The sequence below is a fragment of the Platalea leucorodia genome (genome assembly GCF_965183815.1).
Source record: "Platalea leucorodia genome assembly, chromosome: 4".
NCBI classification, from domain to species: domain Eukaryota; kingdom Metazoa; phylum Chordata; class Aves; order Pelecaniformes; family Threskiornithidae; genus Platalea; species Platalea leucorodia.
In genome coordinates, this window is record NC_138826.1 from 41379857 (window position 1) to 41405608 (window position 25752).

Here is a 25752-nt window from a genome sequence, read left to right on the forward strand (position 1 = left end):
ATCTATTCTCTTGGTCCCCTCCTCCAGGCTAGGCAGCACCCAGAGCAACGCCACACTGCTGAGCTCCACATCCCTGCTTGCCCAGACTTATTTCTCAAGACAGCATGTTTTACCAAAGCACAACTCCGCTGTGAAAAAAATGAAACCATATTTAGCAAGATCCATGCAGTAAGTCAGACACTACAATGCAGAATTCAGCAGATTCCATTTAATGTCATGTGCATATATCCATACATTTGCTTATGTCAATGGTTTTGATGTGCGTGATGCCAGGTCTTGAAAAATCTACTCATTCATTTACGTCTGGGAGCATGAATTCTCTCAAGCAATCACCTCAGGATGGGTTTGCTTTTTTTAAAAATTGACTCTCAACCACATAGTTGCAAACATAATACTGTGAATTGAAAGTAAAGCATGCAGAGCTGATCCCTAAAATTCACAGGCAGCTCTGCAAAGGCTGTTGCAAAGGGTTTTGCCAGGAAGCATGGGACGTGAAGAAATCCCCCCCCTCCCAGGGAGAAAAAGAACTGATAAGAAACGGGTTAGTCTTATTTAGCATCCCAAGCAACAGCGAGGCAAAGCAGCAGAAGTAACACCCCATCAATTCTTCAAGGAAGATTTTGGCCAAGGCTGAGGAACAGGGCAGAGAAGTAGAGCTAAACCATCCCCTCCAAAAAAAGGAAAAGAAGAAGGAAATGACACTTCCACCACCACATACTCACAGAAATTTAACTTTTTTTTTTTTGGTCATTTAAGTAACAGGACTGATACATCCTGGGGTCATGGATGTTTACCCTACAATGTGTTCCGTCCCAGCAGTTTTGGGGTAGATTTTTCAAGCCCTGGTGATGGCTCCCAGGAAGGCTTCTCCCATCCACTCCCGGATGATCAGAATCTATTGCATAGCATTTATTTCAGATAAGGCACTGTTTTGCCCAACGTGAACAGCAATTCAAAATCAATGCAGTTTCCATACAGTCCAAATTTGATGGCCTACAGTGCAATAACAAATAAAATTAAAGGCAAGGTCTGGAAGAATAAACCCAGCTTTAAATTTAAACTTAATATTAAAAAGATAAAGGAAACTACATTTTTCAAAAGCCTTTTTATTTTCCTTCACCATTGTTGTTTTACAATACAAATATCACCTTGTGAATACACAAAAACCCTACAGAAGATAACTCTGCTTCACGTAAAATACAGAATGGATATATATATATTTATATATATATTTTCTCTTCTTCATTCTTTAAAAAAACTATTTTGTTCTGCACATTGGCAAGTTTAGGATATAATACTTCCCCAAACATACAGTATGTATGGTAGGAGTGAAACTTATAATTACATGCAGTTTCTGCACAAATATTTTAAAGAAATAGATTATCTTTGTTGTTTTTCAACAACATTTCAATACAGGATGGAGAAACCATTCGTAGTTCACTCAGTGATCATTTGTAAAATTCTTAAAAAACAGGAATTCATGGCTGTTTTTCTTTTTAAAATACAGCTACCAAGTAGACAATAAAGTGATACCTTTTAGTTTGACCTGCCCACAATGTGTGAGCAAGATCGGACCCTTTTAATTTGGTTTTTTTTTTTTCCCCCTACACATGGCAACTTCAACATTATAAGCAAATTTCCAGTTTAATTTAGCTATAAATGCAAAAATTAGTAATTATACAGTATATATAATTCTGCTTTCATGGAATACTTTATTTTAAATAAAAACATTTAAGACTGCCTACTGACCATACAATCAAGACAAGAAAGGCACTAGAAACATAGACAAATCTCTCTCTCCCAAGAAGCATTTTCTTTAAATTTTAACTCTCTATTCTCTGACATGTAAAAATCTTTTTAAATTTAATTTTCATACACATTTTGAAAAATAAAGTTAGGAAATACTTAGAAAATCACTTTACAACTTTTTTTTCTTCTTTTTTCTTTTTTTTTTTTTCTCTCTTTTTTTTTTTTTTTTTTTTTGTACTTTTTGACACAGTCACTGCAGATTCTACAAAATCAAGATTACCAAACCTTCCTGTGTCTATCATCTTAGTCGTAGCATGGTGCAACAAGTAGAAAGATTTCTTGATTTTACCCAAGGCAGGTATTTAGAAACCTTCATATAGTCATTTGCTAGAAAATGGCTTACAGCCCAATCTTCGGGGCAAGAGATATGAAAAGTATGTTTTCCCAAGAAAATAATATGCTTTATTCCCAGACGTGACTGGAAAGACCAGAACTTATGATATAAAAGCTCTCATTTATGCTGTCGCATCATATACAAAGGAACATGGTGATGGGTAAATGTAAATCCCAAATCTATTAACAAGAAATGTATAACAGTGCATGGTAAGTTAAATTTTCTTTATTGTTGTCCAACGCAGATCCTTTGGAGAGAAAAAAAGATCACAGTGCTTACCAGGTAACTGAATAGGTTAAGTCAAGGGAACTGTTAAAAGAAAGGGTTTAGGGAGCAGTTGATTTTTTTATGGCATATTCTCATTCGGAGTTCTTAGCACTTGGGACAGGTCCTTTCCCCCCATTTTGTCCGTCAACATGCTGTTATGTGTCATTCACCAAGCGGCTGTACTTCACCTGCCTGCCCCGGTGCAGCACTGGCCAGGGGAAGGGCCAGTGATAGGAGCGAGGTACAATTCCTTGGACATTCTTTTCAAAGTACTGGAAGGGCTTGTACCACCAGACCCTTGCAAGGAGGTTAGTTTGGGAAGCTTCTTTTAGCACCTGCACAAAGATAATCAGAAAAAAAGAGAATTACAAAAGAGCACGTCACTTACTTGCATGACTTCACTGCACGTCGCTTACTACTGTTCATCAGTGGTGTCTTGCTTACAGCTGCTTCCAAAAATCTCTCGATATCTAGAAACACCTCCCAAACATCTGCATGGACAAAGATCACGAGGAGCCAAGCTACTTTTCCATAGCCTCCCTGCACACACCAAATGTTGCTCCCAAGTAAGGCTCACCCTCGTTTCCAAGACCTCAACTGTTCTGTGGTCCCATAGGAAAAGCATGAATGGTCCAAAAGGTCACTCTCCTCTCCTTTGGGAATGGAAAAGAAAAAACACCCAAAGGACAGCTGTTTCCATAAGTATCTCTGAAATTAGCTCAAGAATCACTTTGGAGCCCAGCTGTGTGCCTACAGAGCAATGAGCAAGGCATGCCTCAACTCATCTGGAGGAGGTTATGAACCCTGCCCTGCCCTCCATGTGCTCTCAAACAGTCCCCACCCACCCTTTTGCTTCTCCTAGCCCTGAGCAAGCCACAGCTGAGACGCAAGGAGCAGGCAGGCACTGAGGGAGTTATCCAACTACCTGCTGCACGTTTTCAACACCAGGGCAGGGAACCATTACATCAGCCCACCAGAAAGTGCAAGCACGGGGCTTGTATGCTAAGCTTTCTTTCCATGTCATAAACTTACATGTAAAATAAATCCACTTTAGCCCTAGTGGGCTTTTGCTTTTAATTTTAAGGTCAGATACAAGCCACAGCCCCCTGCACATGGAGCAGCAGCACGAAGGAGAGACTAGCACACAAATACGTGCTCAGGTAAGGATCCAGGGATCTGCATTTCCCAACATCTCAGCAGGTTAGGGAAGCAACGTTGAGCCATCTTCTGAGTCACACCATGCAGCAGAACAGGTACATTTCCATACAGTAAGGCAAAGGGCTTTTCTGAAGCAAGTCCTCATTAGCACTCAAGGCAATCCTGACTCTAGTAGCCTACAGCTTGGATGCATGGCCACTCAGCACCATTGTTTTGACAGAGCCCATGAGCAAATTCAAAGCGTGGAAGTCAGTCTAGTGCTATATAACAAGAGTTACAAAGTCTGGGCACAGATTGCTATTGAACACAGTGGTTCCCAAACTGACTGAACATCAAAGTGCATTCTTTGCAATTAGGCATTTGGTGGTAAAAACATACCACAGGACTTGACAGTGGTGTATTCTTCAAGCAGTATCAAAGCCACTGGAATAATATGACATGGTAGCTAGAAGACCATGATATGATCTAAAAATCTGTACCATCACAATATTAACTAATTTCCTTTCATCATAAGGACGTCATCATACGTCTTTCTTAAACATAATTAACTGGAACCATATGCAACAGATAAGAAAAATATCTTTCTCCACTTTGCACAGAAAATATTTGGATGCTAATTTGCTATTACAGACCTAAGAGTAAGTTTCCCTTAACTCACTAGGTGTCTGCCATGGATAACAGACTTGTGCATTTTCTCTCACATTCCTCGGCATTGTAAGCTCATCTCTTATTGATCTAGTTCACTGGCAGGAAAGTAAGAACAATGAGAAAGACATGAGACCTCCTTCAGACTTCTTCATTTGACCTTTGAGTCATTTACCGCTGCTCTCTGGTTGAGTATTACAAACCATGCTTTGCTCTCTCCCATCAATTGCTGTGTCTCCTAAGCAGCTCCTCATTCTCAGCATTTCCCTCATCACCCTATTTTTCATGCCTTCCCAGACACAGGCCTTAGGACAGGAGCAGCCTGTTCTCTGCTGCACTATCCTCCAAAAATAAACGTTTCCCTTGGTCAGGGGAACTTACCACCACTTGGAAACACTTTGAAAAACTGGTTCATTTTTAGTGAGGCCTCATATTATTCTTCAAGAGACCTGTCATCTAACTAAAGGAGACAAGCCACAGAATACAAGGAAAACCCAGCTGGCTTCAACAAAAACAAAAAAAGGGATAAAAACCTCACCACATCTAAATGGTTTGCTCTGCTATCACAAAACTGGCCAACCAGCCGAAATTCAGAAGGACTTCAAAAACTGAGGTTACACAGTGGAAGCAGAGATGCCTGCCTGCCTGCAGGCAGACCTTCAGATATTTTTGCAATCAAGATGCAAGATGAACCCAACCGATGACGCCTCTTTCTTTCCTGCAAAGCCCATGTGAGGGGGGAAGAGAGCGATGCTCCACAAGACATGGGTGAGTCCACTCCTACTCCTGCAGAAAGGCTCCAGGCAAAGTGTGGATACTCGCCCACCACCATGCTACGGCAAGCAGAGCCACGCGGATCCAAAGACTGGGAGAAACTCACTTGCTGGTTGGCCATTGTGTGATACCACCAGAAAAGTCTTGTAGTGATGTAGTAAGCCACCACCACGTCCACAGTGTAGTGGTCATGAGCAAGGAGGATGCAGAACATCCCCACCACGCTGAGTACCCAGCAAAACCAGTGATACCACCAGAGTCGCCGTGGGGAATCTGGAAAGAAGCACAAGCAGTGATTATTTCAAAGTGTAATGTTATCAGCTTGCAAGACTATTGGTGTAATTAGCAGATGACATGGACTGCAATCCTGGGCGGGTAGTACGATGCCTGCATTGAGATTAAGAGCAGGAATGCTGAGATCACAAAACAGTATCATTCCCTTAAGATGTAACTTAAAATTGTACTCAGGGGTAATCAGATCCTTGGAAAATAGAAAAGTTATGAAATCTCTGAGAAACAGGCCCAATACATAACAATATAATATATCCTGGTCAGCAAAATTAACTGATTTGTATTTCAATATTGATTCTACATAGATAGCCATCCATTCCTCTTGCCTTTCATGAAAGATAAATGCATACATTAAGGCCTGATTCTTGCAAAATGAGCAACCTTGCATTTAGCATGGCATTCTTCTCTCTCTAGACTAGGAGACACATCATTGAAATACCATTCATCAGGCAGGGTGCAATGAAGGTTTCAATTATATTCTAAACAAAAAAAAATTTTTAAAATAAAATGCTTAATTTGTACATCTACATGGTAAAGTGTTTTATTTTGTCTCCCAAGTTTTCTTTTTCAGTAAGCCCTATGTCTTTGAAGTTCTATTATTTTTATTTAATTGTAAAAGTGTGCATTTTTACTGTAATTGTATTTACCCATCAGCACAACAATAATTCTTCAATTAACAAGGAATTACACAACAGGGAATTCCACATGAATAGTAACAAACTTACACTCTTTGATAAATAAGTATGTAAGAGTTAACATGACAGTGTGACCGCTGTACAGATAGTCGCCACACATGTTGTGGGATCCTGTGATGGACAATCCTCCGCCAGCAATCAATTTCATTATCCTTCGCAGATGAGATTCCCAGTCTCCAAAAAGCTGGTGGAAGAGTAAAACACAAAAGCACAGTAAAATATCAGCGTTAACCTTTCAGAGTTTAAAGCAATCGTGTTAGACAGCAACTTTGCCTTTCGGTTATTCTCTCTTTTTGCTTTGATATATAAGATCAATCAGTAAATCCACAGCCTTTTCCAAAAGCTAGCAGCACATTTCTAGAGGGAAAAAGACTGGAAATGAGACATGAGTTTATATTTTTAACTGGTGCTTTGCATCTATTATAGCTAGTGTTCATGTGAGCACAGGCTATATGCACCTCCATCCATTTGTCTAAAATATTATTTTATTTGAAGTATTCAGTGTATGAAGAATCAAGAAAATAATTACAATTTCCCAAAGGACTACTGTTTATTCCTACGCTCACGATATAGATTGAAAAGGCATGGAAAAAAGGCAATTTTATTTACACACCTATTTGTGTATGTATATATATATGTAAAAGCCCTTTACACCAGGTCACTTCCAGTTGCAATGAAAAACACAGCATCTTTTCAGTATAATACCAAAGCAAAAAACTGGTCCAAAAGTTGTTAAACTCCTGTCAGTGGCTACACTCAGAGTGTAACAATTTTTACCTACAGTAAAACAGGTAGGTGAGCAAAAATTGTTTTCTGTGTTATTTGTAAGTATTTATTGCTGCTACCATGTAAAGGTGTAACCTTTCTCCCAGGTCTTGTTGGCAGCCTTTGTTAATGTTCATGGCTGTGCAGGAAAATGATTTTTAGTGGGAACCTTCAACCAGAGCTAATGGATTCAGATCTCTCTTTATTCATTATATTCTTGCACTGGGATATACAATGGGCGTGTGTATATATGTGTGTGTGTGTGTATATATATATATGCATGAACCTCATATATATACAGTGAGGTTCAGAGTAATGACTCCTGGAAAACCTACGACTTCTGTAATAGTGTCACACATCCAGCTTCACCAATAAAAGGAATTAAAAATATTCCCAGCTATAGCTAGAATTTTGTCACATTCTCTAAACATCTGTTTTTCCTTCTGTTCAAGAGGCAATGCACTCTAAAAATAAATCAAGCTTAATTTAATTCATCTTGTTCGTAACAGCACAGGCCCTACAGATGATAATCCAACAGAAAACAGGATGAACTGCCCAAGCTGTACATCCAGCTGCCAGTACCCAGATTCAATGCACAGAAGAGAGTATCTCACTCCAAACTCTAAGGCCTCCCACCACCCCACCTTGGAAAGTCTTCAAAATCATTTCTTTCTGCTTCACATTTCAAAAGAAACATATATGGTGTTTGTCAGAGCACGGTGCCAAACTTCTGCGCTGGCTTTAACTCACACAATCCATGTGAACAACAGGGACGTTCTTCCACACCTGATGGATTTGCTCTGACCCACCTCCAACCCATGCTGCTGGCTCAGAAAGTATTTCTGAAAAAAGTTCGATTTGCCCTAGGAAAGCCAAATCGAAGCAAACCAAGTCCTTCTGGTGAGGACGCCCCTCTCCCTCCTCCCAGGTGACCGAAGGGCAGCTGGCACTGTCCCAAGACTTTGCTTTTGCTGCTCCCAGTTCTAAAACAAGCCCAAACATTAAACAAATCCACAAAGAAAACATATGCTGTGGGACAAGCACAACCAGGACATACTGAGCACCTCTGGGACCCAATGGGAAGCGGGAACCATGTGAGCTCAAAGGAGCAGGGCTAATGGATCCATGCATGCGACTACACGTGTGCCGCATCCTTACCTCATTTTATGAAGTTTTAAAATCCATGGTAACCATTTAACAGTCAGAATTAAACACAGATGCCCCTGGATGGCCATTATAGGCATGTTTTTCTTTTATTTTAAAGCTCGGTCTTGCTTTAAGAAGTGGAAATTAATAATTTCTGACAGATTTAGGCAGGGCCTTTGCAGCAATTAAACATTTCCTGCTAACAGCTCCTTACAAGACCTTAAAATGCTCCCCAAAGCCCACTCTTCACAATCATGTATAAGTCAGTAAGGTGTTGAGAGGCTATTCTTTTCCCACCAGTGTGTGTGTATATATATATATATATATATATATATATATATATATATATATATATATATATATATATATCTATCTTTCAAGAAAGCCCAGCCAATCCTTAGTCTTCTCAGGGCAACAGAAGAGCACAACATAAGCTTGTCTTTACTTGAGTAAAGCGATGGACTTGCCAATGCTGTAAATTTCCAAAAATGGCAGATTTACTCACTTCAGCCCATAAATACCAGTGTTCTTTCCTTTTTCATTTCATAATGGCTGACTGATCAAATACAATGTTGACTCCTCTCCCACTCGCTTCCCTTTACAAAAGGCCTTGGTCCCTCAAAAAGCCACACATGGCTTGGCAAACGCTCTGCCTTGTCAAACAACCAGTGCAGTACGTTCGTTGGCTTTATTTCCCCGAGGAAATGAAGCATTTCAGCTTTGTTTGTACGTACCAGCAATCCTCACTGAAACAGCGACAGCACGTGTACCAAGTCGAATCAGGATTTTATTACCTGTAAATCAGTGATTTTACTACCTGTCATCTAACATGGCTGTGCACACAAAGTCGTTGAACTGCGTTTGCAGTAGATATTTCACAGAAATTACTTATTACTCCCCCCCCCCGCTTAAATCAACCTACAGACAAACAATCCCAGGAGGGGTACAGAGATCAACCACAAGAGCAGTTGTGCCTAATATACGCACCTTGTTCCCTACCATAGAAGTCCAGGGTGTATTAGACTGCATTTCCCTACCACAAACAATACGTTGCAGTAAGGACCACACTTACATCAATGCCTGTGTGATATGAGATGGATGCAACATCACCATCCCTGTCCCATCTCCACCCTGAGCATGCAAATTACCCTTCCAGACTGACTACAAGGCGCTTGCCTAAGCAGCTCCGTCTCAGTAGCTTGGTTTCAGCCACAGCTTTCGCAAGCCCATTTTATTCCTCGGCACAACAAACAGGAGTCAGCGCTAGATTGAGGAGGAGGTGGCAAATCCTTGTGCTAACACAATGGCAAAAATACATGCACGGACAAATGGCTGCAAAGGAGACAGAGTTTCACCAGCCTTAGAAAAGTCTCTTTAGGTCATTTTCAAACACAAATTGTACTTGGATTTGTATATTTTATATATATTTATATGTACACACACACAAATATATATTATTTGTATTTATATATATTTCAAAACACTGAAGTGTTTAGAAATAAATGAGTCACACATGGCATCTCCACAGGTTGCACACCTTCGACTGCTTCAGTGGCGATAAAAAAAAATAAATGCTGATTGTGCACATTAGTTGAAAATGCTGCAGAAATTAGCATTAGATTAGTACTTCAAAAACGGTGGGAATGCCTGCACTGCCCCAAAGCAACTGTCAACACCTTCACCGTGAGGGAAGCTGATGATCTGCAGAAGGACGTCCCCATCATGCCAAACTGGTATTTTCCAATTAGTAACAATTATTGGGAAAGTATTGCTCAGTTTTAGTAACAACAGGACAAGGGGAAAACATACAGATTAAAACATGGAAAGGCAGCCAGAAGTTTACCTTTGGAGAACACTTGAAATGCATGCCAGGTACTGGGAGTGTAGTCACATACATTGTAATGCACCGATACAGGTATAGTGTGCCAACTATACAGAAAAATCTTCTGCTAATTATAGACCTAGAAGAAAAAAGAGGGAAAAAAAAAAAAAGAAAGGAACAAAATAAGGAGCTCACTCAATGCAAACAAAATATGCAAAGGTCACTAAAATAAACTACCAACTGTTCTCAATGCTTTTGAAATTCGTGACAGTATCAGCTTACACCTGAGAATACTGAATTACTTTACAAATATTCCCACGCTTTACAGGTCAGAAACACAAGAGCAACTCAACATTACCCATGAAGGTGGTTTCAGGAAATAGAAGGATTAGAATACAAAAGCCTGTGCAGAGTTAGTGTTGAAGACATTAAAAGGAATTTCATGCCCCACACCCCTCCATTAGCTTTGAGTGGTCACTAATTTTCTATTCAAGGCAGGGGATAAAGTTACAATATTTTCATTATAAGATGAAAAGAAGTAAGTTTATTTCGGCTGACACACACGTTGAATAATTACAAAGGCCTGCTTGAGAAGAAATAGCTTGTATGACCCAAACGAGCGAGAACACTTCTTTTCTGAGCAGCATTAAAGACGAAGCAATTCACATCAGCAACGAAACCTCCAAAACACAAATTTAGAGCTGCGCTGGCTACAGGACAGGCTGTTTTCAAAGGAAGCCACTCTCAAGGCCAGCAGCCATAGCTGCAAAGAGATTCATTCACTGAAGGTTGCCAACGAGTCGCTGACGTATGCAGAGAGGGCAGATGCAATTTTGTGGTACCGTGATGCAGTTCTGCAAAACCAGCAAGAGCATATGGGGTAAAGAGCTGCAGCTTCAACTCAGGAGTGACAGCCAGCCCCAAAACTGGCCTGTTGAGTTTCACTGCTATGTACCAGCTGATAACATCACAAGGAAAGAGCTATGACAATTAAACCCCTTCTGGCACATTCATCAGGGTGGGAGCAACCTCTATCCGAGCTCGCCAAAGAGAAATCACGGCCAGAGTTACAAAAACCAAGGGCAAACCCAGTTACAGCAGTTTGTGACTTTAACCACATCAACCCTTTGCATCCTGCTGGTTACAGACCCTGTTGATTTTGGTTGATTTTAAATCATTGTTATTTACAATTATGATCATTTGGGGAATACAAGGGTTACAACACAAGTGGCAAGTTCTGGTATTCATTTGTTACTACTTTGAAGCATTCACTTTTTAAAAAATAATATTTCTATCAAGCCGAGCTCTTTCAAAGCTCAAGATTGGCCATCTTTTTTATTTTTAAAAGCTTTTGGCAGAGTTACTGTAGTGCCCCACTCTCAGAGGAGGACAACTTTGGAGTGTCAGATCAGTAACATCTCGAGTGTCTTAATTTATCAGAAAAGCTTCAACTATTACAGTGTAAATGCATTTTGCACTTGAGTGCTTACTGCTGTTGAAACACAGTACTTCATATCCCTTCCTGGTATAAACATGGACAAAGCTGGGAGTTAAAAATTATACTTTATTAATGTAGCTCCATGGACTGAAATTTCAGAGTGGAAGGCACCATGCCATTGGGGCAGTGGCTTTCCTCTGTATTTCATATGGGGAATTTTTCTGTCAGAAGGGTGATCCAATAAAGATCTCACACTTGTGCCTGACTTTTATAATCAGACATGAACTTCCTTTTCTTTATAATCTGGCATAAAGACAAACAGGGGGGGTTGGGGATTAAAGACACTGTATTTTGAAAGACCAAAGCAACACTGTATTTTGAAAGACCAAAGAAGCGGCAGTGTTTTATCGAGCACTGAACTTTTTTTTTTTTTTTTTAATTAAAATTACCCACAAACCTACTTGGTTTAGCTGGATTTAGCATATTTTAGCTTAGGAAAGTCTGCATCAAAGTGCTCTGTACTGTAATATAAAAAAAAAAAAAGTAAAAAGCCTCATATTTTCCCTTCTCAAAAGGATTTGTGTGTGCGCTTGTGTGATTATGAGCCAACTAGCAAGTACAACCTCTAAGCTTATTAATGGCCAAGACAACTTTTATTACAACTATCCAGACCTCACCTAACGTGGGTAGCCAGCATGCTGCTTTTTCAATCCCATGAGTGTGCAGGTTGAATCAAATATCAAGCATGACCAAAACCCAGCATTGTACTTCTCCCAAAACATCTGGGAATGCTTCCCAGAGAAGTTAATTCTGCCTCAGCAGCTCGCCTGGACTCCTCAAGCTCCCTGCAGCGCCTGCAGAAAAAGGCTTGGGCAGCCCGGAGTCCCCAGCCAAGACCTGCACGCCCGCCCTGCTCCTGCCTTCTGGTGAAAAACCAACCCAATGCCATGGACAGTATTCTGTATGGATGTTCAAAGAAAGCTGTCACCGATTTCCTCACACCAAATCTAGTGCCTTGCCCCGAAGCCAGCCAGAAACTCCAGTCTCCACCTGAAGGTAAAATCAATTTTCAGGCAAGAAGGCAGTAACAGGGGCCAAGGGAAACCCTGCACTGTGGTTAGCTGGACAGACACACCAACGCCCTCTTCCATTTTGGCCCCAACTTTGCAGTCCAACAAAGACAACACATAGGTCCTATTCATCACCGTCATGCAATCCCTGGACTAAACAAGGAAGACCTGAGTGATCAGTATCATCAATGACACATCTCTATTGTACTTCATTGCTTGGGAGAACGGCAGGCTTGGCTCGGATGAAATCAGGTCATCAGCAAATAATGGATCTGGTAGGATAAGCAATAGGAATTTCACTGCTTGGCAATGAAAAGTGTTTCAAAAAGTCTGAAACTATGGAGCTGCCTCCTTCAGGCAAAGGTTCAACCCAGCCACTGTCTGCAATTCAGCTCATGGGTAACAATGCTGCTGGTTCACCAGTGACCCTGAGTTTGCACTCGGAGACATCCATGAATGGTATCTCTATCATCTGAGTAGGGGAGGAACCAAGTCTCATCCTGCCCAGCAATCACTTGGCTTCACATCTTATCATCAGATCTCAAACGCAGTGTGGCAATGGTTATCCCCGACACCATCAGAGGTCAGAGAAGTGAGGAAGGTCTAGCTGGCATAATTCCTTCCCTTTATTCTTAAATTAAGTTTCAAAGGGAGGTGATAACCCATGCCACAAAAGCGATTCAGCTCTTTTTATAGCACTTAGAGGTTCACCATCCAAAGCCACGAGAATGAGGTCCTCCAGATAAAGCCACCTCACTGGGCTCCTGTTCCCATGAGCCCCTCTCCCATTCTTCGGTTTCTGCTGCTTACCGATGGCTTGGGCCTCTCGGACTTCGATACCTCTGCTCACTGACACAAAAGATGACTTTTGGTCTTCAAAGCGTTATGTAGTCAGTACACACGCTGACCAGCTATTCCAGGGCTGATACTGGGAATGGAAAGCTCTGCAACTCCCTGACATCTTCCCCTAACACCAGAAAGAGCCCTTCTAAAGCAAGCAAAAACAAACACATCAAAGCAAATGGGGGTGGAGGGGAAATCTTCACATTTATCAGCGATACCAACATACTTTGTCATCAAGTTGACCCATATCTCACTGCTTCGAAATCTCCAAGGACCTTATGGATTCTGCTGTTCTTAATCTAAAGATTCTGCTCAGCTCCATCACAGGGTGTTTGATGCCTTATATTGCCCTACTAACCTGACACCCCATTCTTGAGAGCAATCCCATGTCACCTTCTCTAGATGCTTCCCTTGGTTTTGAACAACATTTATGCTCAGAGACCTCAAGAAAGTTAATGGTCCCCCATGTTCACCATAGGCAGCTGGAGCAGCAACGGAGAAGAGCTGGAGTACAGCTGGTAGCACTGCAGCTACCAACATATGAGTGATACTGAAGCTTACAGCCATAAAGAAAACAAGAGGCCAAGCCAGGGTAAATCCTTCCTCCTGTACGTATGTGCACATTTTTAAAAAAAAAAAAAAAAAGGCAATTCCGCAGTTTTTTACAGTCCTATAACAACAACAAAATAACCATTCTAGAAACTTTCCTCTTTGAGGAACGCCACCTCTGTAAAAGTGTACAACAGTTTTAAAATTTCACCTGATAAAATACATTAAGCAGTATAAAGCAGCAGAAAAGATGAATAAACCATCATCTCAGTCTTGTGGATTACTTAAACATTTTTCACATTCCTATGGAAATCCACAGCTGTGTTGCACAAGGGTACCTTGTCCCAGCTTAGCAGTTCTCTCTTTTCAAGATGCCTGTACCTTATGAAGCTGGTGAACCACATGCTTATGTTTAAGTTTTAATGTTTTTCTCCATTATAAGGGTGAGTGATGCATTGGCCTCTGTTTTTATTTCTTTTAAAAAGGGAAATCTATAACTCTAAGGTCATTACAAAGTCCTGTGAACTGAAGGATCTTGTATTTCACACGGTGCGGCCCAAATTACATTCCTTCCTGAGTTTCCTACATAGGAGTCACAAAAGAGTCAGTGAACAGGTAAAGAATGAGATGTTGTATTAGCAGAGGAGAAGAGGAGACGCTCTTTGGGCTGGGCAGCTGTGGAGACATGCTTGTGCCTGGATTTTGAAAGGAAAGGTGATATGCCACCTTATACTGCTTAAAGCCACTTGACTTTGAACACTTCATTCACAGCCATGGCAGCACAAGGGTTTATAATCAGACACTCGTGGTAAGGCAGCCCAAGGTGTGGATTTATGGCAGTATAAATACCCTAAATTAAGTATCCGCATGCTCTCTGTAGAGGGTAAGTGATAGGTTAGTTCCATTGGCAGGCAAATTCACCCTTGCAATTCTGACCAGTACGAGCAAGGAGGCAGACAACCACTAAGACCTTGCAAATTCAGTGCATATCTATGCTTTTGCATATTTTATGATTAGCTTTTGACATACTTTCTGTTTGACATTACCTGTTCCATCTAATGTCAAGCAGAAAACGTACTTCATTTTTTCATGCAGCACTGTCTAGGTGCACGGACTAAACCACTGCCTGTTGATTTTGTCCAAGAGTACCATAATCTTAGGGTAGATCTTTACATCAGGCAAACTACAGAGACACTAAATTGATCCCAAGTTGGTTCACAGATGCTTTCACGACAGTGTGAGCTGTGCTCCCTCTAAACAGACAGGACAGTCAACTGAGTTAAGAACATCATTACATCCAATTGATGGCTTTTCACGCACAAGAAGGGTTCAAGTTAATTGTGCAGGCAAACAAGACGAGGGCTATTTCTCAGTTTCTTAGGCAGCAGTTGGACTGAACTTCTCCCTTTTGCACAAGCAGCCCACGCAAACTGCAGTTTGCCTATGGCATGATATCTATTTCAATTTGGGAAACCAGAATCAGACAGATCACAAGAAACTTCATTTTATTTGGATGTAAACCAGTATCTCATCTCCAAAAGCTGTCAGAAGTATACCCTAGCACTCAGTTTTCAAAAGGTTTTACTTACTTGTATTTTAAAAGCAGCCACTGAACAAGCCACAGTCCTACAAGGATCATGCCATTGATTTCACAAATAGAAAAAGCCCATTGCACCCGATCAAAGCGATCAAAAAATGCATCTGGTAGGGGAGGTTGCTCCTCCTTGGGAGGCACTCGTTCATGAACGACTGAGATAGTCACTGTGGTAAAGATGAAACAAAAAAGTGCATAAATAAAAGCCAGGATAGTCTTGCTCCATTCCACAGGATACTGTGAGCGCTCTGGCTCTGGCATCGGGATCTTTATCATCTCCTTCTTATACCCATTTGGCATCCCGTTCAGCTTCATTTTACTGCTAAAGCCATTCTCGCCTGTGGTGTTGCTCACACTGACGCGGATGTGCCCGTTGATGTGCCCGTTTTTGTGAGCCTCGATGTGGTGAGCCATTTTTAAAGTTTCAATCATGTGCAATAGCCGCTGTCCGCTGTCGGAAGACACCCGGGAGAGAGGCGTCTTCTTAAAATCCTCCTCTGTGAGGCTGATCAAATCCTGCCCGGTGAAGCTCTTCAATGGCTCACAATACTCCGGCACAGCATTTTCCGTTAGCCAATTCGTCACCTCCTCGGGTGACCACAACACCACTTCGTTCATCTCGCCAGGCAGCCGGGGCACAGTCTGACATCGATTTTAAATTGGGCAGCAGTCACTGCGACTCCAGCGCATTGGAAAGCTCCTCCTTGGCTTCATCTTTTCCAAGGAACCAGTTTGGCAAGAGGCAAGTCCCTGTCTCTAACCGTCCGATACGAGCACCCAGGCGCTGTGGCAAGCATAGGAAACAGTTCACTTCATATTCGTGTTGGCATTCTTCTTCCTGGGGAGGGGAAAAAACCAAAACCAGTCATTAGGACAGTATTTACCAAGAGTTTGCAATTCATATTTAAAGACAAAATTACTGCAAAAGAAAAGCTAGATGCTGGCATGGAAAAGACTAACTGATTTAAGCTCTAGCCTTGTACACACAGCGCTGTCCTTTCCAAGTTGCTACTGATTTCTCAAGAGCTTTAACAGTTTTGTATTATAAACACCACTTTGCAGCTGTGGGAAGGACTCCTTCCTGCTCTGTATTTGTAAAATTTTCTATTACTATGCAGCTCTGATCTGTAACCAGTACCCAAACACCTCTTAAAATCCTAGTACTACTGGATTTAAGGATCTACAGAGCAAATGTTCAGTGTTATTCACGTAACAAACACCTCTCCTCCTTACAGACTGGTATCTGAAGCCAGTGTGTTGCACCTAATTATTGAATCAAAAGCCTAGTTTTTGTTCTGCAAGGCAAAAATATCTAGTGTACCACAAAAAGGCTTTTCTACAGATCAGCAACACAAAAGAAATTATGTAAATAATCAAGGTTATACTCTCTGGGCCAAAGCACCAGCAGGAAAAATCAATGGCCAAACACGTTAGCATGAAAATAAACCGAAGGATTTCGGTTTGCAGGACTCTAGCAGATGTTTAGCAGCTCTTCAAGGTAAATTTTACAGTTTCCATGGTATACTGCTACAATTCAAATAAATGTTTGTCATCAGCTAAAAAAGGAACCAGTAGAAAAATGAAAGTGAAACTAAAAAAAAGGAACTACGTAACAAACTTCTACACCCAATTAATTACAAAAATATCTTAGAAAGCTTAAAAAAGCTGGTCATCAAAAAATTACAGGAAAACAGATTTTACTTGCTGGAACTTCTTCCTGCATTTTTGAGACACGAGCAGCAAAATCCTCAGCACGAGGCAGCAATCACATGGCAGTGAATGCCACCAGCACATTCCCAGGTTTGAGATGTTTATTCAACGAACAAACAAAAACTGGTCCTCCCCAGAGCAAAGAGAGGAAAACAATTAGAACCCCTGTCTCCAGCCTGCCATCCCACGCACTGAGCCTCTGCTGCAGGAGGCTGCAACACCGTAAACACAAAGTGACCTAAAGAAAGTAACAGCATGAGGAAAAAACCACTTCATATTTTCAAAAGCTGTATCATGCCTTTATCAGCTTAAAGAATATTTTTAGCCTCTTACAAGCTACCAAATGTTTGTGTTTCATCACAGGGAGCGAAGTTGCCACTGAGGAAAACCAAAATAATCTACTCTACTGGCATGACTTGAGTAGAAGTGGTACAAAACAGACACAGAGCTATACTCCTATGCAAAACGTGACCATGCTGCACATAAATATATTTTTTTGACCTGTTACCTCTAAACTGAGCAAGAAACACAAGGTGCAGTTTTTAATCTGTTTCTCCATGGAATGAACCAGGTCTGGTGATTGAGAAAAGAAAAAGCTTTGGATGAAGGACTGGTAGTACTTCTTTCTTTTTTTCAGTGGGATTATATGTACTGAGGAAGGCTTTTAGCCACAGATCACTTCATTATTCAAGTTGTGTTTAGCTAACTGGTATTTAGTTACATGGCTCTGAACATGGAAAAAAAGGATGGATTGAATTATGCATGTTAACCCACATTAGAAACTCCTACAAGACTTTGACCAAAGGAGAGCAGCTCAGCTCTCCACCACGCTGGTCTTTGCTGTACTCACTGTAGTCATGTTATCACAGGGCACCTGCAATCCTGGGTCTGGCACCAGCTGCAGCACAAAGCTTAAGCACGAACCCTGCATTCTTACTCCATGCCGGGGAGAATTGGTGTCACCAGCAGTTACAGGAAGATGTTTTGCCTCCAGCTCCCCATTTGGACTCAGTCTGTGCATTAAGGGTGATGTCAGCCTTGAGCTACCCCACTTACTAACGCCTGTGACTCGACTTGCTGCTCACTGCAGACCAAGGAGATGGAAACATCATCACCTTTTTGATGTCCACAATATTTCAGTCTCAAGTGATGCACCACTAATTCACAACTCAAGGAATCGGTGTCTATGTGAAGGAAAATTCAACACACACTTTCGCACTTGTCCTAGGGTCAAAACTCAGGTTGAAAACCATGAGATGCAGCACGAGAAACTGCACAGCATCAAACACACAACTAATACTAACAGAGTCCTCTACAGGCTTGCTGTTTCTGAGGGCAATGCCTTACAATCTTGATAAAGCCTAAGTTATTTATTTTTTAATCCTGTTACAACACCTGGGCTCTTAGCCCGCAGCAGGACCTCATTTCCCCGCGACATTTAACAGCTACATTGGCTGCCTCTCCAAGTTTTGCTTTACAAATTCAGCATGGATTTAGGGTTGTCAGAGCACTCTGTGTACACCATGAGGTGGGGCAACATTAAACCTTTTCAATTTTAAATGCTGGAGTGACTGAATGACAGTTTCTCAAACCACTCAGAAGGGAGGAAAGCAGACCTTTAATCATTATCCTCCCAACATACCATAATATGCTGGTGTAACCCCATGATACCTGGCCTGGCAGCGTTATGAGAAATAGCAAATGTGTGTGTCTTGCAGTAAAACTGCAGGGTTTGACAATATTGCTAAAAACTACAAATCAATTCAGAAACTTGCTCGTGCTTTAAACTCGCCATCAGTAATGCTATTAAAGGTAACAGAAGAATAAAGATTGCTCAGCTCCAATTTTTGTGTCTTTTTGGAATACAGAATCTAAATTTATATCCTAAGAGTCTTTGTTGGTTTTAAAAATAAGAAATCCCATCTCACACACAGAGGCACACACTTTCACCCCACCTCATCCTCTGTGGATGGACGGACAATGATGGCACGGGGATCACCAAGGAGCAAGAAGCTACCAAGCAGAAAGCTTAAGTCCTCACGGATGATGTTTCTGGGAGCACAAGCGTAGTGCTGGCCAGGTGCAATCCCAGCCTGCTGCTATCACACCACCAGCATGTAAATCACTATCAAGCACCTTTTGTAAAAGCAGAGTAACTGATACTCATGGGAGGAAGGCTTAGAGGAAAGATAATACTCTGCCAAGGACACAGGCCATGGAGTTGTTTTCACTGAGAGCTAAAATGAGGAAAAAACAACTAAAATTTCTAATGAACACCTATCATTCAAACCTCCATTTCACAGTCTGTCTAATGGGGGAGGAATAGGCAAAAAAGCTTCTTTACACCTTCCAGCTTGTCACATTAAAAAATACCTCCTTTTCTATCATGTGTTCATGAAAGCTTGTTTGGGTGAGGTTCACAGAAACGATATGGGAGATTAGCAACCTTCAGTGGCCCCCTTGCTTCCACAAAAGGTCTTCTCCTGTCCACAAAAGCTGACGATAGAAGGTGGGAATGCATTGGCTGCTGCCAGGCCACATCCACTGGCTTAGCTCGGTCTCACTGCCCCAGCAAGGCACGCAGACGCGTGCCCACCCAAGCCTCCCCAGCTCTGATACAGGTCATTAGTCTGGGCCAGGCAACTAAAATGCTCCCTCCACCCACAGCAGATATGCTTCATTAAGGAGCCTGTATCTGTTAACAAATTATAAATAACAATGTGATTATCATAATAATACCAATCACACTACAATAATGATGCCATGTGAAACCAGTATCTCAAAATACCCACACCACAAGACTGAACAGGGTGAAATAACTTCAGCAAGGGCTCCAGTCCGCACCTCCTTGTGTTTACATGACCTTTTTTCCCCTGTTCCCAGCAAACATTAAAGTGCTAACTCAAAACTTTCAGATCCTTTTCCACTTTCCTGACAGGGAGTATTTCCCACCACCACTTCAATGTGCCCATATGAGGGTTGTAATACCATGACCACAGCCACCCCAGTGGGTTAAAAAAGTATTTGAGAGCACACTGCATAACCTTGCATACCAAGATCTGTTCTCTTTCACATCACTTTGCGGAGATGTGGTTGAGCATAAGGACCGAACATGGGAGCATCCACCTCTTTGGTTAAAGGACAAGATAATCAGCAACAAAATCATAGCTGGCTACACCTCCACATTTGACTTGGCAGCCAAGGTGCAGAAACCTCTGCAGTTTTCTGTCTCTAGGTCCGCATGGAGGATAACTAAGCACTCACGTTGGACGTCACTGTTTCAGATTTCATTTCTAAGTCCATGGGATCACTGTTGAGCGAGCGACAGACATCCCCCAGGCAGGCAGCACAAGTCTTGTCCACAGAGCAGTAACCTCCCTCTACAACCCCGGAGCTGGCTTACAGGTTAACACACCACTCCCTATTACCTCTAAACTTGCAAGCAGAAAGCATTACATCTCACAATTAACACCAATGACGACAAAACCACATCTACCCAAAACAGAAAAAAAAAAACCAAAAACAAACCAAAAAAACAAACAAAAAAAACCCAAAAACAAACCCAGGTTGTTCATCTCCAATCTCCTCCCTAAAGCACTCTGAAACCCAACCAAAGAAAACCTAAGCCTTCCCAAATCAAATCATGCCTTCCTCGTGTTTGTACAGTGCTTTTATTCTCTAAGCGAGGACCTTTGCTGCCAAGGCAACAGTCACTATAGATATCAGTAAAATAATCAGCCATTTCAGAAACTGCAATGAGCTCCTCACCAGGAGCCAAGGAGATTTTCAATTCCTTTCAGAGGCAGCGGGTGTGTTTCAGTTGCAACACTGAGCATCCTTCCCAAAGACCCCAGGAAAGTTGAGATGATAAAACCATTAGTAAAAAATAGTGTAAAACAAGTGAGGTCCAGGGATAAGCGCAGTTTGAAGATAAAATAGTGATATTTTCTCCCTTGGAAAACAAATGCTGAGATGCACACCGATTATGTGTGCACACACATAAGCAGGAGAAAATCAACTGCTCTAAGGATTGAAGTTTTAATGCTTTAGAAACCAACCCACAAGTGAATTCCCCAAACCCCACGGTGAGGAGAAGTTACACAGAGACCGAATACTCTGGATGAAAGCCGGGAGCTCTCATCCTGCATTTTTACAGCACAAAACAAACTGTTTGTAACAGCAGGGTCTGAGTCACTCCTACAGTCACCTCCTCTATAGGCATTTTATCGTCACTCACAATAATGCTCCGACACCTCAGTAACTGGATGTCCTGTACTTGCGAAGCACCTCTGCACACCAATTTGAAACGAAAGGGCAATGCCTGTCGCAAATTATGTGCTGGATATTACTAACGAGCTCTCAAGCAATATACCGAATTGCTTCCCTCCCTCCAGGACAGCCTTGCCTCCAAATCAGAGGCTGCCCCTTGCAAGAGGCTGGAGCACTAGCAAGCAAGAGACTGTTGGCGTTTTAAAACATTACCATAAAGCTGGTTTTGTGCTGTAAATACAAAGATATGCAAATACAAAATATCTGTAAGTATAAAATTGAGGCACAGATGGGCTCACGAGTTTCACGGAGCTCTGAGATAGGTTTCCAAGGTCGGTCCCAGATGGAAAACACTGTCTTGCAGACACAAAGTCAGAGCAAGCAGAATTACTACTATGAAAAGAGAGGCTGGGATCAATATGTGAAGCAACGCCCACATACCATGAATAGCTACTTACGCAGCTTCAGAGAGGAAAAAAAATTGTCTGCATACTACATAAATCCCTGAGCAGCCCATTTTTTCTAAATTACTCTTTAGGAAGGGGGGAAAAAAAAAAAAAAAAAATCCACTCACAGGCAGAGCTTTCAGTATAACAGCTCTGAACCCAAGCCTAGCGTTCAGTGGCAAGGATTTAAAAATGAAAGTACTTGCATCAAATCTGAATAACCAAACAGCTCATCTTCAGATGGGAAACACTGCTGGTGAATACCTCTGCTACAAAAATGCATCATCTGTATTGCGTGCATGTATGTGTATAGAGGTATATACACACGCACGTTCTGTGCTGGGTGATAGAGACTTTTTCCCTCCAAACCTGACGAAGCCTCATCCCTTTGCTTCTTCACAGCCCTACATCTCTTTGCTCAACTTTCTTGCTCCCCCTTCTTCTTCTTTGGGCTTGAAAGCAGTTATGGAAACCAGCAAACACTCATGAGAAGGCTTCACCTGACCATCATTCTCATGACGGGAGCAGTTGCTAAGCAGGACTCTTGTTTTGACACTACGGAAATCCTGCTTCGAGTGATCCGGTGGTAGAAAGGATAGGGTGGGGAGGGCAGGTCCTGCCTTTGGTTTAAGTTACAAACAATTATTTCAGACTGAAAAGTCTCCTCAAACGCAGGAGGGAAAGCCAGGTGCCAGGACTAGAGCCCCAGCTGTCACCTGCAGGAACAGCTATGGGCTTTCTGCCTATGGCAGGGATAACCCAAGCGCACATCTTATTTTGTACTGCAAACCACAATCCTAATGCCTAAATCCTAAAGTAATGCCATACCTGCACAGAAGCGGGATATTATTTTTGAACAACTGCAATAGGAAACCCACCTTCCAACTCTGTGACCCAAATGCTTTTAGTTCTGTGCAAGAAAGATGCAAATAACACCTCAAAGTTAATTTGCACTGGGGGGGGAGGGAGCGGGACGGGACAGGACACAAACTATATTCAACTCCTAAGAATATTATCCTTGAGAAAAAGTGGGTCTGTACTATTTCAGCCCTCCACCCACAAAGCAGCGCATTAAAATATTAACAGACCATCACAAATCCTTACACGCAGGTTATCTGCTTCAACACCAGCATCTTTAATTCTTCAACAAAGACTTCTACAGCAGCACTCAACCCACCCGCCGCATCAGTCGCTTCTTTGCTACATACAAACAAAAACCCCTATGGACACCACGACACGCTGCGCTCAAACCTTGCACAGCTGGTTTCTGGAGCAAAGCAACCCTAAGTGTTTCTGGGCTCTGCGCTCGGGTGGCAGCAAGCTCTGGCCATCGTCTCCAACACAGCTAAACACACGTCTGTGCTACACCTCGGGATCAGGGTCAGCCAGAGATAGGGCAGAGCTGGAAACAGAGCCCCGTGTCCTCATGCAACCTCTGAGCTACCTCCATTACTAAAGAACACAAACAATACTTGCTTTCCTCTTGAAACTATCCAAACCTCCTTATATTTATATGCACACAACAGAAGACCTCAGAAGGAAAACAGATGAAACTGAAAAAAGCAGAAAAAGTGGTCTGTCTGTCCCCCAAGGCATAGAAATGGGGAGAGGATGGGGTAGGGCAGAAGGATGGAAACAAGAAAATAAAGAGAGATTGAATGTTTGTGACATGCTCCATATTTTAACTCTGTGAACCAAGTTCAGGTGTTTCAGGGGGGTTTTTTTGTTGCTTTTTACCTACACTGAATACCTAAAAGTCATCTATTGTTGGAAAGTCAGATTTGTGGTGAGCCTCTGGGAATCTAAGTAGTAGCAAGAACTGGGAAAAAAAAAATAATTATCAAAACAGAAAAGGGAAGTTTTGCCTAAGGAAACTGAGAACAGTCTTGTGACTGACGGTAATGTGACTCTAAAATGCATACTCCAGTGTATTTTGCCAAACCAGCCAGGCAGACTGGGAAAAAGAAAGCCAGATGAAACTACAGGGAAAAATAGAGCCTCACTGAAGGCTTAAATCAATTAATTGCCCATTTTTTTTAATATTTGGGTTTGTTACTGGACCTGTATTAGACAGCATCCAGACCTCAACAATTGCTTCCTCCAAACTGCCTTTCCCTGAGTTATGACTTAACCAAAAGAAAACTGAGTTTACACACTCAGAATCCCAGCCTAGAATAATGTTTTCCATTAGAAATGTAAATATTTTATTTCAAATACACTACTTTAAGTCCAGCACATCAGACCCAGATCAAAAAAGACTCTAAGCCTCAAGAGTTGAAATATAAGTATGTATATATCTTCATGAAAGATGCTGTTCTCTGCATTTCAGCTGTTACTATTCATAAACCCACCCAAAAAGCACACCATCAACATTATTAATTTTCAATGCTATTACCCTTGTAAAACAAACAAACAAACAAACAATTCCTGAGTTTTTCTTTATTAATTTAGTTTCATCTAACACATAGCAATTCCTGGTCCGAAAGACAGAACATCAAAAATATTTCAGATTATTTCTGGTATAAATAGTGCTAACCCAATTTTTTTAACACATTCCTCCTCTTTCCAGCAATATCTGTTCAGAGTTGTACCATAAATCAATATTTAGATCTGGAAGATGTATATCTGTGTGAAGAGGGGGAAGACTCTTATTGCACATTTGGTCTAGAACAACCAGAAACCCAGGAAAGGCGGCGGGGAAGGCATTTTTGATTGCCAATGAGTTATGGGTGTACAATCTTAACGATCTTACTAGATCCAGATCTACTGAAAATTCAGATGAACTGCCCTGGCATCTTCCTTTTGTGGTTAATGCTACAAGCAAGAAAAATATCTCTCGGCTCACTTGCCAAACTTCAGCCACCTTCTTTAGTCTCTTTGCCACCGATCGCATGGATGCCAAATCTCGCTGTTTGCAGTGGAGATCCGCCACCGTCGACGTTCGGCTTGATGGCAAAAACACACTCACATTCATTCAGCAAAATCCAGTGCAGCTGGAGAGACGAATCCTCTCCCCTCCCCAGTCCAGCCATCCAGCATCTCCTTCTTCGAAAGTGAGAGTGCCAGAAAGGGAGGGCAATTCAGACTAACTGTGTTCCCTGCTCTAAGGGTCCTTATTCTCTTGCCTTTTATAGATAATTTTATGATTGTTGCTTGGGGTTTCAGGACTGCTGCTGCTGCCACTGAATGTGACACTGATACTGCAACAAGCTCCAAATTTCAGAATTTGCATTTCAGAAACCCTAGATATTCCTCCCCCAGCACTGAAAAGTAGCTTTACTTCTGTATCGGACTCCAGATCTTAACATCATTGACTATTCATATTCAGCTGCTCCTGATCTATGTCAGACATGCCATCCCTCCCATTGATTATCCTGTGACACCAGCAAATCCTACTTAAATCTTGTTTCTGACAACAATTTGGCATTGAACCCAAAGAACAGGTATGCACAAACATCCTCCCCAAAACCGTAAGTGCTCCTAACATTTTTAATTGCCAGATATTTCAAGAGCACAAAACAACATTGAAAACACACTTGCTTCCACACTGACAGCGACTGTGTGTACAACCAGGTATCAGTCAAACACTTTCCAAGACCACAAGCAGAAACACTTGAAATCATCACAGTGTGTTCAGAGTCTGCAAAATACTTTATGTTTTAAATATTCCTCTCAGCTTAAAGTGATGATCAACTACATTTACAAATAAGGAGAGATACAGAAAGGTAAGAAACTTATCTTGCTATCTAACTGTTCTGGAAATTATAAATATTTCAATAACTGACTGAAAGCCTCAGAAGTAAGTTCCTCCTGCAAACATCCAATCACGTCTAATTTTTTCTTTTCTCGTGACAAACTTGAGGTATAGGAGATGTGCCTGCATCATGCTGTCCTACCATCTTTATGGAGATGTCCATTAGCCACCCAGCAGCTCCGGTTACCATCCCAGGGAGTATCTCCGGCAGGGTGGCTCTTGGCCATCCTTTCTTCTGCAGGTAGTGACTCCACTATCTAGCACTCCGAACACAAAAGACTGGATGACTGTGTAACAGATTCACACGTTGAACTGGTAGGTTTTGAATGCGTCAATTAAATAGGTTCAAAAACCTGTAATTCCAGCCAAACAA

General features: G+C 41.7%; 1 protein-coding gene across 1 annotated transcript in view; it reads right to left on the reverse strand.

The window, feature by feature from the left end:
* Positions 1-243: 243 nt before the first annotated feature.
* SGMS1 (sphingomyelin synthase 1) overlaps positions 244-25752 on the reverse strand; it is a 99593-nt gene continuing 74084 nt past the window's right edge. The window contains exons 4-8 of the mRNA XM_082310843.1: positions 15196-16038; positions 9728-9845; positions 6004-6157; positions 5094-5260; positions 244-2745 (exon numbers count right to left, since the gene is read on the reverse strand). Coding sequence (XP_082166969.1) covers positions 2566-2745; positions 5094-5260; positions 6004-6157; positions 9728-9845; positions 15196-15818 — 1242 coding nt within the window. The 5' untranslated portion in view covers positions 15819-16038 and the 3' untranslated portion in view covers positions 244-2565. The remainder of the gene's footprint in view (positions 2746-5093; positions 5261-6003; positions 6158-9727; positions 9846-15195; positions 16039-25752) is intronic.